General features: G+C 35.5%; 2 protein-coding genes across 2 annotated transcripts; one reads left to right on the top strand and one right to left on the bottom strand.

The window, feature by feature from the left end:
• The first annotated feature begins 1,911 nt into the window (after positions 1–1,911).
• LOC129909828 (beta-1,3-galactosyltransferase 5) lies at positions 1,912–3,247 on the top strand. Its single transcript, XM_055986935.1, has 2 exons — positions 1,912–2,269; positions 2,341–3,247. The coding sequence occupies exons 1-2, from the start codon at positions 2,029–2,031 to the stop codon at positions 3,228–3,230; spliced, it is 1,131 nt and encodes a 376-aa protein (XP_055842910.1). The 5' UTR covers positions 1,912–2,028; the 3' UTR covers positions 3,231–3,247.
• A 3,119-nt stretch (positions 3,248–6,366) lies between these two features.
• On the bottom strand, positions 6,367–8,936 carry LOC129909825 (general transcription and DNA repair factor IIH helicase subunit XPD). Its single transcript, XM_055986931.1, has 2 exons — positions 8,802–8,936; positions 6,367–8,740 (listed from the first exon to the last, which is right to left on the bottom strand). The coding sequence occupies exon 2, from the start codon at positions 8,720–8,722 to the stop codon at positions 6,437–6,439; it is 2,286 nt and encodes a 761-aa protein (XP_055842906.1). The 5' UTR covers positions 8,723–8,740; positions 8,802–8,936; the 3' UTR covers positions 6,367–6,436.
• Between the last annotated feature and the right edge of the window lie 8,213 nt (positions 8,937–17,149).

Below are 17,149 nucleotides of genomic sequence, written 5' to 3'. Positions count from 1 at the left end.
TTCTATGAGTTGTCTACATAAAAAGTTTAACTTTGCATAGTTATCATGAAAACTCGGCTTTTGGTATAAAAATAAAAAAAACAAAAACAAAAATTCACTTTATTGTTCTTCAGATTCTAAATAGTTAATTATGAAACATTTTGTTATTTTTTTTTACCTCTAAAAATAGGTATTAAGCATGCTTTGAAGAACTGAAGAGATAATCTCCCGTTCAAATTTGAAATGAGATACCTTATTACGAAGAAATTAGCTAGGAAATTAAATAACGGCTTCGTGCAAATTAAGTGACTACATACATGGTATACCATGGACTACATATGTAGGTGATTTTAATTGACTTCATTCTATCACGTCAAGTTTTTGAGCTATACTCATCAGTATTTTCGCTATAAGGCCTAGTACGCAGCTGAAGCGAAACGAGATTTGAAAATTTCGTTTTGCTTTTCGTTTTTCAGTACGCAGCTGGAGAGTTTTCACACATTTGACTGCAAGTTTCTTACTTTAAAAATTATTTTTTGTTGATTTTTCTTGATTTTAAATTAATTTTGAATTTTTTTATTTTGACTTTGATAGAATAATCGATGATATTTTTTCGTTAGCATTTTCGTTGTCGACTTTAGAGACTTGAAAATTTTTTGTTTCGCATCAGCAGCGTACTAGGCTTTAAAGCTAGAAATAAATGACAGTTAAAAGTAAGTGTCAAATAAGTGAAAACTCTCCAATTTTTCGCTAGAGCTGCGTACCGAAAAACGAGAAGAAAAACGAAATTTTTCGTTCAAGATTTCGTTAACGAAATTTTGTATGGAAAATTTCGTTTCGCTTCAGCAGCGTACTAGGCTTTAAGGCTCAAAAACTAATTAAATCAGTGCTTTAACTCAAGCCAAGGCCATAAACTCTTGGTGGTTGCACCTTCAAAATATTGTTGTTGTTCAAAGATTATAACTTATTTTCAATTAAGTTCTTTTAAATGTTTAAGCCCAGTGCGCAGATCGCGCTAAACTAAATTTTATCTCGACAATTTTTATCTCTACACGCGTTTGCTAAAAGCCAAGATAAATTTAAATTTAAAAATAACGGCTGAATCACAGTTTCATTTACTTATACCAGCTTGCATTCAATATTACATTACATATTTTTTTTACCTGCAGAATACCTTTTTTACGCTCTCATTTTGTTTTATTCCTCTTCTTTTATATATTCCAAGGGTTTTTCTGCCTCTTATTCCTTGCAGCAACAACAACAACCACAAAAATGTCAAAATTTATCTGTGAAAAAATGCGCTGAGCATTATTTCGCGAGCTAAATTGAGTGGAGACTTTTTGCAAAAGTAGTAGATGAGAATTCGAATTTAGCGCGTGAACTGCATACTACCTGGCAAAAAATCCTCACTAAAATTTATCTTTGGAGGAAATTTGTATGAAAGATAAATTTTAGCGCGATCTGCGTACTAGGCTTTAGTCAAAAATATATATTTATATATTTTTTTCGTTTTAATATGGCGTTTTGATTTTACATAAAATAGTTTAGCACTAAAAAATTAACTAACAACCTCAGGTGAACCAAAAAAAACGCATTTTTGTCCTGTTAATATTCAAGTATTTCAAAAACGTGACGTGCCAGTGAAATTTTGACTTCGGATTCAGACTCACCAAAAATCCTTATTTCTTCAAGATCTATTTTCGTTGCCGACCACCAGTTAATTACTTATGATTTCCGTGGAAATCGAGTCTCAAATTTCAAAAATATTGGAGAAAATAGTTCATTTGCTCTAGTCAACACGAGCTATTAGAAAATTTCATTCCTTGTTTAAATAATTTTGGTTGATGCAACCAGCCATTAACCACTATTGTGAACTGACCATCTTTTCCCAGTAGCTTCCAAACCCAACCACCTGTCATAATATTTTCATTTGTTTATTTAGCTAGATACAGAAAAAAAACATTTATTTTTTTCCCATTCCCACGCACCAATTCTCTAGATTTTAAATTAAATCTAGATTAAAAATAAATAAAATTTCGATGAGAAGACATGATTACACGAGGACGAATTGCTTTCAAAATTCTATCATGTCTCATCGCCATAGCATTCATCTTGATTCTATTCTCCTCACTAAACCAACAAAACGATTCTTATCATGACGAATTTATTTCTGTCGAAACAGTTCGTCAAATTGAAGAAGAAATACAAAGTGGAACTTTGGTAAATTTAAACAATTTCAAGTATGAAATTAATAATGATATTTGTAAAAGAAATGGAAGGGAATTAATAGGTCTGAATTTAATTGCTCATAATCTCAGGAATGTTGCGTATTAATGTTTGTTTTTATTTCGTAACAAACAGGTATTATAATTGTTACTTGCTATGTTGGACATGATGAATTACGAGCTGCCCATCGACGGGCCATTCCCCAAGGCAAACTCATTGAAATGGGATTTTCGAGAGTTTTTCTTTTAGCTGAAATCCCAAAAACTGAGAAATACATTACACAATCTCAAGTTCTCGATGAGAATAAGAAGTTTGGGGATATTCTGCAGGGTAATTTTATGGAAGCATATCGAAATCTCACCTACAAACACATTATGGGTCTCAAATGGGCAAGTACCAATTGTTTTAGGGCCAAGTTCATCATCAAAATGGATGATGATGTTGTTTATGATGTGTTCCATTTGAAAAATTACCTTGAGAGTTTGGAGATTAAGGGATTTCCAAAGAGCTTCATGGCTGGCTATATACTAGACAATAAGACACCAATTCGCCTTACTGCCAACAAGTGGTTTGTAACAAGAGACGAATACGCCTCCGATGTCTATCCAGCGTATCTATCCGGTTGGTTGTACATAACCAACCCAAACACCACTTTGCAGCTAGTTCGACAATCACAAACTGAAAAATTCTTCTGGATTGATGATACCTGGGTAACAGGCGTGTTACGTGATCAACTTAGCATTCCCTTAATTAAACTTAATTCTTGGTTTTCTTCCAATGCCGACTTTCTCGATTGTTGCGTTCGAGATCTGAAAGATTTCAACTATGAATGTGAGTACTTTGTTGGACCGAATGGAGGCGATACAAAGTTGATTGTAGAATTTTTACATGGTATCGAGAAGTGCTATTTCGATGAGTGCAATAAACGTTCTCCGGAACATTCGCTTAAACAAACATGTGTGGCCAGTGCAAAACAATTTATCCCTGATCATGGTGATGCTTTAATTAGAGCAGTTAAACTATAATCTAGATAAATAGAAAAACGTGGTACCTGTTGGGCGCAATTAATAAAAAAAAATAATAAAAGAAGAGAAACCTCTCTTGTGGGCCAAAATTGTCTGTGATTATTATGAATCTGGGAAGTCCCACGTTAATTCCCTGTGAGAAAATAATTTAGTTTTTAAGTGAATATTTTTTTGATACTAATATATATTTTTTTAATATGATTTTCATACACAAAATGCATTTTTTTTATTTGAATTTGTTGTCTTGGATAAAATGATTTTTTCTGCAGTAATTCCAGCTGTTTCTAGACTTGTTATGGGGCACTACTAACGTATGAGCCTGAAAAACGGTGATTATTTTTTAATTTCTTTAAAGAAAAGAAGTACTGAGTGGAATCTTTCATTTAGGATATATTTTTCGATATACAGGATTCCCTAAAAATAAAGCGCTTATTGGCTTTTGCTTTTATTTGTTATTGATAACGGCATTGTAATTAGGAAAATGCAAACAAAATTCGTGTTACTTTTTCAGCGAATAAAAGATCTCCGTTGTTGACTTGACAATAGTCATCATTGCGCTGTTTTACGTTAAGTTGATTATAAGTTTCAGAAAGGTGATCATTTATAAAAATGAGAAAGAGAGTCGGAGCTCGGAGACAGAACGGAGAACTATACTGTGGGTTTCTGACTTGAATTCATCTATTACGGCTTGTATTGAACGGTTCGAAAAGTAATTTCTAATCCAAAGAAAAAGAGACTCACCGACTTTAAAAGCACGCATTTTCGAAAGAAGAGCTTGATTCCAAATGCCTTTCAAATATCAAGTGCCACAATCTTACTTCCTCCAAAACGATGTAAGAATTGATTCCATTGTTCGGTAAGATTTACGATGAACCTATTGCTACGAAAGCCGTGCTGCCGGTCATTAAGAAGCTTTCTTTCCTCGAGATATTTCTTGAGGTGATAATTAGTCCCTTTGAAAGAAGTGACGTAAATGATATCGGTCGATAGTTTGGGCTTGAGGGTGAGGACGGTTCGCCTTTTTTAGGTACAGGCTTGACAATTGCTATTTTCCATCCACTCGGGAAGAGATCAGTAGAATAAGGGAGATGTCAGCGTGGAAGAACATCTCTTCAGAACGATAGGGGATATATTACCCGGACCAGCGGATTTGCGATACGTAAATTTGAGAACTTTTGCTTTTGTACGAGTGTAAAAGAAGATTCGTCACATGAATCCGCTTACGTGCTCAAGTACTGGAGGAGTCATAACTGTCTAGCACAACGGTTCTCAACCTAAAAATACCCCCTTAAAAGTTGCATTGGATCCAAAAAAGTATAAAAAGATTTTTTTTTAATTTTTAAAATGACCGCTAAGGGTCGCCGTCAAGCATTTGCATTGAAAATTGAAAAAAACAAAGAATCAAATGGGCTTATAAAACAAATATGTATTGTATAATCTGGCATTTTTTATTTTTATTGACTTTTGCATTTTGTTTTTTTTGATTAATTCTTCTTTAGTAATTCCTCGTTGCAATTGAAACCCGAAAAAAATGAGCCTAAAAAAGAAACGATAGATGAGGGCTTTTTAAATAATTTTTCACTTCAGTTCCTTAAAATTTATTTTAACATAATCCTTTTTAGTATCAACTCTGCACTGAAAAAAAAAAAAATACAATATGGAAACATAAATTTTTGCATTGCAATGCGCGATCCCTAGCGGTGGGAAAAGACATTTTAAAAAATCATTAAATTTTGCAGTCGAATTTTGAATTTCCAGAAAATTAAATTTCGCTTCTGCAGTAGGCCCATGTCATTACATAGAAAAGCACTTCGTGACCCTTTTGTAATTAAAATAAGATTCATGCATATCTTCTTCTTCCTTTTTTTTTTCTCGGCGCTGTTATGATCTCGATGTCGAGGGGATCATAACCTTCCCACGTTACTGCTTCACAGTAGTGATCCGCCTGTGGGGTTCGCCGGGTTGACCTCAGAAATCGGCGGCAAGCCTCCCGGTTTTGTATTGTTCCGTTTCTGAGGCCAACTGAATGCTGGTGTTTTTGCATTTGCTTGTACCAGGAGTTTTTAGGCCTACCTTTCTTTTTATTTCGTGTTGGAACGTTATATGATATTGCTTTTTTGACGGGGTTCTCAGGATCTCTCCTTTGAACATGGCAATACCAACTGAGTCGGTCGTGTTCAATTAAGATTCATGCATATATTCAAATAAGATTCATGCATATATTATTGAGAAGGGTAAGAAAATGCAATACAATGGAGTGAAAAAATTATCAAAAACGATAAAAAGAACAAAGTTTGTTGCGCGTCACATTAGAATAATGTTAAAGACGTATTTCGGATGCTTAATGAAAAACCTGTCGCTGACCCCCTGAAATTTTACGCGGACCCCCAGGGGTCCGCTGACCACAGGTTGAGAACCGATGGTCTAGCAGTTTAAAGTTGGCAGCGAATTGCCTCCCAAGGTTAGCTTTTACGAGATAGCTAAAAAAAAAGTGTGTTTGAAATCGAGCGTTGGAACCGAAGATGATATCGCCGGCACAAAGCCAAAACCGCGAATCTGCATTTTTGGACATTTTCACTTTAATGCGTCATTGAACTTATTATGGGTCCCTCTTTTCATTGCTTCGACCCTAATCATCCATCTGTTGCCTAAAAGCCTAAAATATCAATTTCCGTAGCACGAGTTCCTATAAGATTGCATGAGTTTCAAAAACTTTGAAGCTGTTTTTCTCAAAACTACAATTTTGCAGATTCGTGGTTTTGGCGTTGTGCCCACGATATAATCTTGTAAACGTTTTTTGCAAATGACCAAAAATGTTTATTACCTATGGGACGTTGCAGTATTTTTTGCTTTAATTAATTTGGTTCGTCCAATATGGGCGTTGCTTGCTTTTCTAGCTTATGTGAACTTTTTCCGGTTTTCCTCAGTGTGGTTGACTTTGTAACATCCGAACCTTACCTCTTTAACCCTGAAAACCTTTAATGGAACACGATTTGATAATATATCGATAATTTTAATATTTATCCCAAATTCCATAAAGGTAAGTAATGTTTTTTAAATAGGTTTTGGGTTACAATTAAACCCTCGTTAAAACAACCGTTTTTCTGTCGTTTGATATCTCCAATTCCATGAAAAATGAAAAACTTATGCTCAGAAGCTCTTAGTAGATTTATTACAAAAATAACACAATAACTTTAATCAATAACTTAATCATTTATTACTGATTTGTTCTTTTCCATTTTTTGTCTTTCATAATTCTCCAACTGCTCTAATGTTAACAAAGATATACCAAGTTGATCTTCCCTTGTAAATGGTTGTGCCATTTGCCTCAACCATCTTCTAGCTAAATGCATCGCTTCTTCCGTACTCAAATTACAATAACTATCCACTAAATATTCTTGAATCCATTTCGGCAATCGACCACGTTTATCTTGTCGTGAAAAACGCTTATCCGCAAATATCATAATACCATAATCAGTTTTGCCACGAAGTACTCTCCCAACACACTGAGCTGCATGTCGCATAGCATCAAAAGTAAGAAAATCATTTTCATTAATTTGAAAATTATCTCTAAGATATTGTAGTCGAGCTTTTAAAATCTTTGATTGAGTATATACATAAGGAATACCCAACATAAGTACAGCTCTTCCATATTGATGATCAAAATCAACACCTTCCGATACTTTGCCTCGAGTTACTGCCAGCAGAACTGCACCACGTCCACAATCACAAGCTTTTATATAATTCATCAGAGCATAACTTGTTTCTGCATTGTCTTGTGTCTCGATAAAGAGTAATTTATATCGTAATAGAGTGTCTACAATACCTTGATCATACCAAGATGCTACTACCGATTCTAAATACAAATATGATGTAAAAAAACAAACAACACCATCAGGAACGATTTTTGCTGTTTCAACTAAAAGTTGTCCATAGTTTCTTATTACAGCTGTATCTTCACGTGTTTCGAATTTCGATGATATCGCAACTTGATCATTACCTTTTGATACAATCACTGGTAATAAACATGGTCTGGCCAATGTCATTGTAAAGGAACTTATAACAACAGGATTAAAATCCAATATTTTAGGATACATATCCATTGGAGATAGTGTACCCGAAGTAATAACAACACTTTGAAATCGTGAAAATATTGGAGCCATCGCAATTGATGAATCCAAACAGCTAAAATGTAAAATAGGATTTGCAACGGTTGGAGTTTTATCATCAAAAGGTTCAATGATGATTGTAAATCCTTTTGTATAAGTCGACACTAAAGTGGCAAAGTGAGTCATCACAACAAGACCACCATATTCTGTCATATCTGTAATTTCAAGTGTTCTTAAAAGACTTGCCAGTCGTTCGGCACAAAATCTTAAAGGTTTTCTATCTGCACAGATTTTTGATGATATATCTTTAAGAAAGTTTGCAGGTGATTCCTGAACGACATTATGAACTCGAAGACGAGTTTTTATATATTCAACAAATCGTCGAAGGAAATTGATAAAATGGTCAGCATTACGAATATTTCCTGGAACAACCTCTTTCAAGACATCGGCTGGCAAAAGTGGATTTGCCAACACCATATCTGTGTCTTGTTTTTCGCTGGCTTCCTTTAAACCTTGAACCATTTTTTGATATTCATAATTTAAACGGTTTGTATCTTCTTCTTTAATATCTCGAACAATTTTTTGCAAATTGTTGATTGCATTCGTACTTCGTTCGACAATTCTTCGATTTATTTTCACACTCATTGAATCAATGCAGACATTGTCAATGTTGTGTGCTTCATCAAAAACAATAACAGATTCTTTTTGAAGTTCTTTCGAAACGACTTCAGCAATTTTGGGATCAAGTAAGTAATGATAACTGTAAACAACAATTGTGGCATATGCAATAGCATATCGAGCCGTGAAGTAAGGACACCAGTTCCTTGCCCTTCCATACTCTTTTAAATCATCAAGACTATAAACTCCTTCAGGCAAAGTTGACTCTTTACCTTCTAAATTAAAACCTTCATAATATTGACAAGTTTGTACATTTTCATCTAATTCAGCTTTTTCCCGAATATAACTTGCAGTTAAACCAAAACACATGGCATCAACAGATTTGCCTTCATATTGTTTACTAACATCCGGATGGATGCACATATTCTTCCGCGAACTCAAAACTAAGCCAGTAATTTTTGGCGGTGAATGAGAATGTTTAGCGTAATAATGTAATAAGCTTTTCAATTCGGCGACGACTTTTTCGATTTCTGGAACTGTACGTGAACAATAGATTAACTTACGGACATTATTTGGATTGGCAATCATATAGGCTACAATTAATGAAAGTAAAGTTGCAGTTTTGCCAGTTCCTGAAGGCATTTCGAGAAGACAATGTCCTTTGGCATCCAAGGCTTTTTTAAGTTCAATCATGTATTCATATTGTTCGGGGTAGATGTATTCGTATGGAAAGTGGACTTCGAGTCCATCAACGGTTAGCTTCATATTTGTGTTCTTTGGTTACTAAAATAATTGAAGAATTAATTAAAATTGAATTAATTGTATTTTTAATTATTGCACAAACCACTGAAATGTGTTCTGTAGGCGGTGTTCAATTCAAATCAACAAAAATACACAAATGAATATGAAATAAAATAAACAGACAGAAAATGTCAGGAGGTTCACACTGACAAACTTAACGGGCACACTAGATGTCTGTCATTTCGTGTAGTTGGACGCAATTTTGATAGTGTGAACATCCAAATCGACGCACTGTGGGGCCACTAAGAGAACAGTGATAAATAGGTTGTTTTCACTATAGCCTGTGCCTACGTTCTGTAACTTAGTCGAGAACTTCTCGCATCGAAAAATTGTGAAGCAAAAATTCCAAACGTTTCTCTATTTGGAAAAATCACCTGTGTCTGTATCTCGATGTGAGAAGCAACCCTGTAAATTTTGTATTCCATTGGAATAATTGGAAACTGTCAAAAAAAAGGAAAATATTTTTACCTTTTGCCATCAAAGTGGCTTACACGGTGATTTTTCAATTGCCTAAGCAGTGAGTTTGTAGGCAAGAGGGATGAGGAATGAAGGGGAAAGATGCTCACGAAGGGAACTGAATTTTCTGAGGGTATTGCTAAATTGTTCCTCTTTTTGATGTTTGTTCCTAGAAAATGTAAAAGTGGAACGTGATTGGGCACAACAGTGTGTAGCTACCTCATGTGATTTTTTAATCGATTGAAAAATCACTGTGTAGCCAGGCACAAAGTTCATATAGACCACAGTACACATACATTATGTGTACTGTGCATATAGACATAGTTTTACACAGAGCCGGTTTTAGGGGGGGGCAGCCTGGGCCATCGCCCAGGGGCGCAAGAATTGAGGGGCGCCGCAGGCGCCCCGAACTTTTACAAAAGTTATATAAATAACGAAGTCTTTCCAATCGATGTTTTATTTTTTTTTACATTCACAAAGGCGCCCCAATTTGTTTCTATTTTACATTTTCAACGGCGCTCGTATTGTTTGTCCTAAACTTTTTGAAGAATGAAGGCGCCCCCCAATTTTGGGTTAATTTATTTGGCTTCCGGAAGGACAATGGTGTCCAAAACCTTCGTTCATCTTTGAAGAACAAGGCGCCCCAATTTCTTTTGAAAGACTAAAGCAATCCTAATATTCCTCCAACCAATTTAATTTTTACAAAGGTGCCCCTATAGTAATGAATAAGGAAAGAGAAGGGAGACGGACAGAATCCCGAAATTAAAAATCCAGAAAGCCCAAAATCCAGAAAACCCTAAATTCCGAAAACCCAAAAACACAAAATCCCGAAAACCCACAATCCCAAAATCCCGAAAACCCAAAATCCAGAAATGCCAAAATTCACAGCTTCTCCATTTCTCATAAAAACTACGTTTGTGTGTGAGAATAAAAAAATAGGTCTGTTCGTTGTTCCCCCCTCCAGGGCACTCTAAGTCATTTCAATTAACTGTGAAAAAATCAGAGTTTCTCGGGTTTTCATTTTACATCGAACACCTCAGAGCTTTAGTTTCATCAGCGAACATCGAACACAGAGGAAATAACTTTGGTTGAAAAAGGAGCTACAAAAAACGCTTGACAACGAATTCGGAGCGACCCAGAGTGCCCTAGAGCTCACAACGAACAAACCTTATACTTATAAAGGTATGTTGTTTTCGATTGGCCGTCCGGAAGCGCCTGGAATCATTAAGAAGCGTGCTGCAAGTTTTTTATTCTCCTAGTGAAAAAAACAAAACACAATATTTGATTTTTCACCAATACAGATATTAAATTTTAGAATTGGGTGGAAGCGATTCAAAGTTTTTTATTGGATTTCAGAATGAGTGAATCATTGAGTGATTCCAATCGAAAACGACATTAATGTACCTAGTTGAAAAAGTTTTTGAAAAAATATTGTTCAAATAAGACCAACTGTACCTAATCTTTAAATGTGTTTAAACAAAAAAGTCAGAGATAAAGGTAGTCTTGTCAATTGAGCCTAAATGACATGAATAATTAATTTTTTTTTTAAGTTAACCTTTTTAAGTTAATACACTGCACATTTTTAATAAATGCATTAACAAGTATATGAGAGGTAAGACATAATCTGCTATTGCTTTTTTTCGTGATTTTAAAAAATTGTTTTTAGATGAATTTTTTTTTAGAGGCGCCACTTGCAATCTTGCCCAGGGGCGCCGGTAGTGCTTAAACCGGCACTGGTTTTACATTAAATATCCCAATGCTCGGTAGTCCGAAGGTAGAGCAGTCGGTCAGCGAGTGGAGGGTACCGAGTTCAATTCACGGTTAGATCATGAAACTTTTTCTTCTTTTTTTCTTTAGTATTCTTTTTTTATTTTAAAAATTTAAGTGATACAAAAATAAATAACCGTGAACACTTTTTCAGAAGTAACATCTCACATTTAATGCAAGATTATCAATTTTTTTTTTCAAATATCTTACTTTCCCGCATCCTTTTTGCTTGTGAGTAATTTTGGCAGTTCAATCGAGAAATGATCTCGATAATTTTCTTACAGACACAGTTTTTTTCACATTTTTCCAGTCTGTCAAGCATTATCATTCAAAAACGTGTCAAGGCGAGAACATTTTGTTTATAGAAACAAACGAATGTGAGAAAATGATTTTTGTGTTGATTCACATTAATTTTGTTCCGATTTGCGTGTTTCATGCGAGAAATTTCTCGATGCAAGAGTTACAGAACGTAGGCACTGTTTTCACTAGAGCCCAAATGCGATAAATGATAAATTCGGAAACGAGGTCGCGTTTTGGACGATTTTTTAATGCGTTTTGGAAGCGTTTTTGACGCGTCATGAACGGACGCGGTTTGGACCCATCTTCCCGACAAACAATTTTGGTTCTATAAAGCTTTACAGATGCAATTGTTGCTTCTGTAAAGCATTATAGAAGCAAAATTGTTAGTAGGGTTGGACGCTTTTTAGATGCGTCTTTAACGCGTTTTTGACGCGACTTAGAAGCGTTTTAGATGCGTCTTGGACTGGTTGTGGAAGCGTTTTGGGCGCGTTTTGGACTCGTTTTTGACGCGTCTTGGACGTGGTTTGGACGCGTTTTTGACCCATATTTGACGCGTTTAGGACGCGTCTTGGAAACGTTCTGGACGCGTTTTGGGCGCGTATTGGACTCGTATTGGACGCGTTTTTGAAGCGTCTTGGGCGTTTTTACGCATCTTGGACGTGGTTTGGACACGTTTTGGGCGTTTTGGGAGCGTCTCTAACGCTTTTATGACGCGTTTTGAACGCGTCTTGGACGCATCTTGGACGCGTTTTGGAAGCGTTTTTGAAGCCTCGTGGACGCACCTCGAATTTGTTTTGGACGCGTTTTGGGTGCGTTTTCGACGCGTTTTGGACATGGTTTGGACGCGTCTTGGATGCGTTTTTGACTTGTTTTGGACGCGTCCTGGGCGTGTCTTGGACGCGTCTTGGACGCGTCTTGGACGCTGCTTGAACGCGTCTCGGGCGCGTTTTGTATGGGACGCCAATAAGTAAGTGCCTGGCTACACAGTGATTTTTCAATCGATTGAAAAATCACATGCGGTGGCTACACACTGTTGTGCCCAATCACGTTCCACTTTTACATTTTCTAGGAACAAACGTCAAAAAGAGGAAAAATTTAGCAATGGAACTGTACTGCCCTCAGAAAATTCAGTTGCCTTCGTGAGCATCTTCCCCCTTCACTCTTCATCTCTCTTGCCTACAAACTCACTGCTTAGGCGATTGGAAAATCACCGCGTAGCCAGGCACTAAGGGACGTAATAATTTTGCATGTGCTCTTGTGGATTTATAGCCACAGCTTATGTGGTTCTAAGGTTTCGAAGATGTTACTCAGACTATGAAGGCTTTTATCCAAGCGGTAAAAAGTATTTATGTTTAAGTATGATTCCGGATTTGGTATTCTTACTTATCTACTCTTTTTCACAAAGCAATTGCAACAGTGCAATTGCGTCGCGGAAACGTTTTGCACGCAATTTGGATGCGTTTTGGCTGCGTCTTGGACACATTTTGGACACGTTTTGTACGCGATTTAGACGCGTCTAGGACGTGTTTTGTATTTTTAGGATGAGTTTTGGACGCTTCTTGGAGGCGTTTTGGATGCTTGACGAAGCTTGGACGCCTCTGGGATTCGTTTTGGACGCGCTTTGGACGCGTTTTGGACGAATCTTGGACCCAACTCAGACGCGTTTTGGACTCAACTTGAACTGTCTCGGGTGCGTTTTGGATGCGTTTCGGAAGCGTTTTGGGCGTGTTTTTGGAGCGACTCTAATGCGTTTTGGATGCGTTTATGACGCGTTTTTGACTTGATTCGGACGCGTCTTGGAAGCGTTTTAGATGCGTCTCGGACGCGTTTGGGACCCGTTTTATACACGTTTTGGGCGCGACTTGGACACGTGTTGGACGTGTTTTGACGCCAAAGTATGGGACGCAGTGGCGTAGCTAGCATGGTTGGCATACCCGGGCGGTAATTTTGGTGTCACCCCCAGAATGAAAAACAGTAAAATAAATGAAATTCCATTATTCTATATAACTATGATTTTTTACTTGCTCTTTACCATAGGCAAATTTTGGAATCGCAAAAATTCGAACTGCCATTTTTTAAAATGTTTTTTAAATTAAGAAAATTTTTCCAAAAAATAATTTGTGGACCTAAAAAATATAATATTTTTTTTTGAAAATTTGTATTTATAATTAAAAAAATAATAACCAACAATTTTGAACATTTTTTATCGGAGAATTTTATGGCATTAAATTAAATACTTGATTTTGAGTTTAAAACCGGTCTAAAAGATGTTTCTGTACTTTTAAAAACAAATTTTATGTTTTAAATGAAATTTATAAAATTTAATTGAAAATATAAAAAGCCTTGTACGCAGATCGAGCTAATTGTTTTCGTGCAGTTTGAAACTAAAATGTTATTTTTAACTGGAGATGCGCACAACTGAAGTGCGTTCTTTTATTCTCCGATGTTAACTATTGTTAACAATAGTTAACTTAACTTTCATAGTTCCTAAATGAGAAAAAAGTTACGAAATGTAACATTGCGATGTCACAAAATCGTTCCTAAATGCAATGATAAATAGTGTCAAATAGTTACATTTGGTAACTTTTTCAAACTCAGCTTCTAGACTTAAGGTTTAATGTTAATCTATCAAACACAACTTAATGGAGAAGAGAGGGGAAGATGTGAGAAGATAATTTTTTGTTTATTCTCATATTTGCAATTATTTAATGCATATTTTTGTTTCAAATTGCTTAGAATTCAATTCGAAAGAATTATTTCAGCACCAAATCAATTCCTTCTTGTTAATTCATTCATGAAATTGATTTCAAAAAATTTTGTTTTGACAGATCAACAAAATGTAACATTAGTCGTTCTAAAATAAAAGTAAAAATTTTGTAACAAAATCAAACAACAACAACGATTTTTTGACACAACAACCAAAGTAAACTTTATTTAATAAAAGAACGGGCCACTGTGCTGAAGCTCGTAAAAAATCTTAACTCGGCATTCGAAAGATGGGACCTAAAATTAAGCTAGATCTGTGTAGTAGGCCTAAGGAACAAAAAATTTAAATCAATAATAGGTAGATAAGGAAAATTCAAGGGGTGATTCTTGGATATATTAAAAAAAAATTGTTCTATAGCTCTATCCACCACTGATATCACTTTTTGTTAAAACTCTGCTATCTATAGGTAAGGCCCGGGGCAGTCCGCCCCCGCTCCCCTCGCTACGCCACTGATGGGACGTAATAATTTTGCATGTGCAATAATTTTGTGGATCTTTGATTTTAGCCACAGCTTATCTGGTTCTAAGGTTTTGAACATGTTACTGAGACTATATGAAGGCTTTTATCCAAGCGGCAAGTGTAAACGTTGACCTTAAAGTATGATTCCGGATTTGGTATTCTTACTTACTTCTATCAACTCATCAAAAAAGCACTTCGTTATGTTCGTTCTTTTATTTTTAAAAACATGTTACTAAAAGAAAATTTGCTTTGTTTCTCATTTTTATTTTTGACTAGTACAATGTGAACATCGACGTTAGATTGCTTGTAAATTGTTGAAGAATTACTCAAATAAATCAAAATTTCGTTAGATATAGTGTTTTCCAATAGGGACGGGTTGATTTTGACAGCTTGTGGCGGCCATATTGTTTCTTTTACCTTTTAAAATATCGATTTTTAATCAGTCACTGAAGACAAATCATCATGGCAAGTTACAGCGTACAGCAACACGTGTAAATGATTTTGGAGCACTTTTAAGTTGATCCCAATTTTAGTCGAAAAATCATCTTTAGCGGTGAGACCCGTTTTTGGATTAAAGGGTGCGTGAATAAGCCAAATTTCTGGATTTGGTACGAAAGCAATGCACGCGAGAGGGTAGCCAATGCATTCAAATAAAGTTACTGCTTGGTGTGGATTTTGGGCTGAAGGCGTCATCGGTCCGTACTTCTTCGATAAAGGTCACCGTCATTGCCGATCGCTATAGGTCGATGATCACAAACTTCTTGTGACCTAAATTGGATGATATGGGCGCCGAAGACATGTGATTTCACCAGGATGGCTCTATATGCCACACAGCTCAAAACACAAACGATTTTCTGCACGATAGGTTTCATGGCTAGGTTAGCTCGTGACGAGGTGACCAAGATCGTGTTATTTGACTTTTTCTTGTGGGGCTTTCTAAAGTCACACGTCTATACGAATAAGCAGCAAACCACTGCGGTCCTTAAAGATAGCATAATCGATGCCATCGGTCAAGTTAAGGCTGATTTATTCGCCAAAGTCGTCGAAAATTGGACCTTTCGCATGCGTGCCACCCAGCGAAGCCGAGGCGGCCATTTAAACGATTTTATATTTCACACATAATGTCATTTATAGGGCTTTCAAATAAAGATAAAACCTTATCGATATCTTATATACAACTTGTTTTATTCAATTTTAAAATCAACCCGCCCTAAATGGAAAACCCTTTATAATTAAAAATATTATTTTGCCCTTACCTTTGTGTGATAAACCCGGACTCTGACCAACCTTATCATTTTTTAGATAGGTAATTAGTCTGTACTTGGTCATTTTTGTTTAAAATGAGTAAAAATGGAGCTATTAAATAAAAACGGTACCAATCTCTTTTTCAAGATGGCAGCTACTCTCGGCATCCTATCCTATGTTAGGATTCCCAACAAATTAATTTTTATTTTTTGACATACAACCGAAAACATTCCATGACAAAATTTTGTCCTGCGGAAATGCGATTTCATGACCATATTTTATTGAATTTTTTCACAAAAGACAAAGAGTAAAAACTCTTTAAAAGGAATAAATTTAGTTCTAGCTAAGTAGATTTAGAATAAATCTCGAGATTTATTCTGAATCTCGGATTTAGGATAGGTGAAAATCTTGGATTTAGGGTAAGTGAACCCAAATCCGTGAATTAGTAAAGTAGATTTAGAATAGATCTCTAGATTTATTTTAAATCTACTTAGCTAAATCTCGGATTTAGCTTAGGTGGAAACAAAGTATTAATGCCAATTAACAGAATAAAATTTTAGTTCGTGACAAACTGGATAAAGTTGAGATCCGTTTTGCTCTTTAGTTCAATTTTACCATTTTTCTTGATTTTTTGGAATAAAATCCATTTGTGTTCTTAAATATTTAAGTTTCGGTTGGAAATAAAATCAGCAGTGCAGGTCTGGTGGTTTTCAAAAGTCTGGCGTTGTTGGTAAGAATATCTTCTGTCATCGAATTTTTTCTTGTAAATAAAACAAACAAAGTTAATAATATGTTTCACTTTGTTTTTACACCTACCTTCTCTTTTTTTATATGGAGTGGGTTTGTGTAAATTTATTTGAGTGTGTAGCTTCCCATTTTAAATATGTTAATAGTGTAGGGTCAATGTGGGTAAATGTAAACAGGGGTAAATGAAAACATGGCTCATAACAAGCTTCAGTTAAATCTATTTGATGCATACATAAGTACAAATCGCGGACGCATGTATCTTTTAACTTATACGTCAAGCTCATTGCTGTCAAGAGAGAATTCATTCGACGAGCGTATTTTCCGTGAAAGATAATTTTTTAAAGTGCCAAACAAGTCGTTAGTCTTTCAGAAAAATTAAATATTTTTGCAGATTGAATTAAGTCAGTATAATTTGCAAATACTTTTTTGTTTTTAATTTGATGTAGATTCTATGTGATACAAGCAAATTTTAAAATACAGGACATTTATGTCGATTTGCATGTGTTTACATTTACCCCAGAATATTTTTCATAATGGGTAAATGTAAACAACGTATTCTGGGGGTAAATATAAACATACATTTTTGGTGAAATTATTGGTTTTAATAAAAATAACGTATTTTTAGTCAATTACTATTGCTAAAGTACTGC

Source organism: Episyrphus balteatus, chromosome 2 (assembly GCF_945859705.1).
Source record: "Episyrphus balteatus chromosome 2, idEpiBalt1.1, whole genome shotgun sequence".
NCBI lineage: Eukaryota > Metazoa > Arthropoda > Insecta > Diptera > Syrphidae > Episyrphus > Episyrphus balteatus.
The sequence above is the reverse complement of the archived record's forward strand: the minus strand, read 5'-3'. Positions and strand labels throughout refer to the sequence as shown.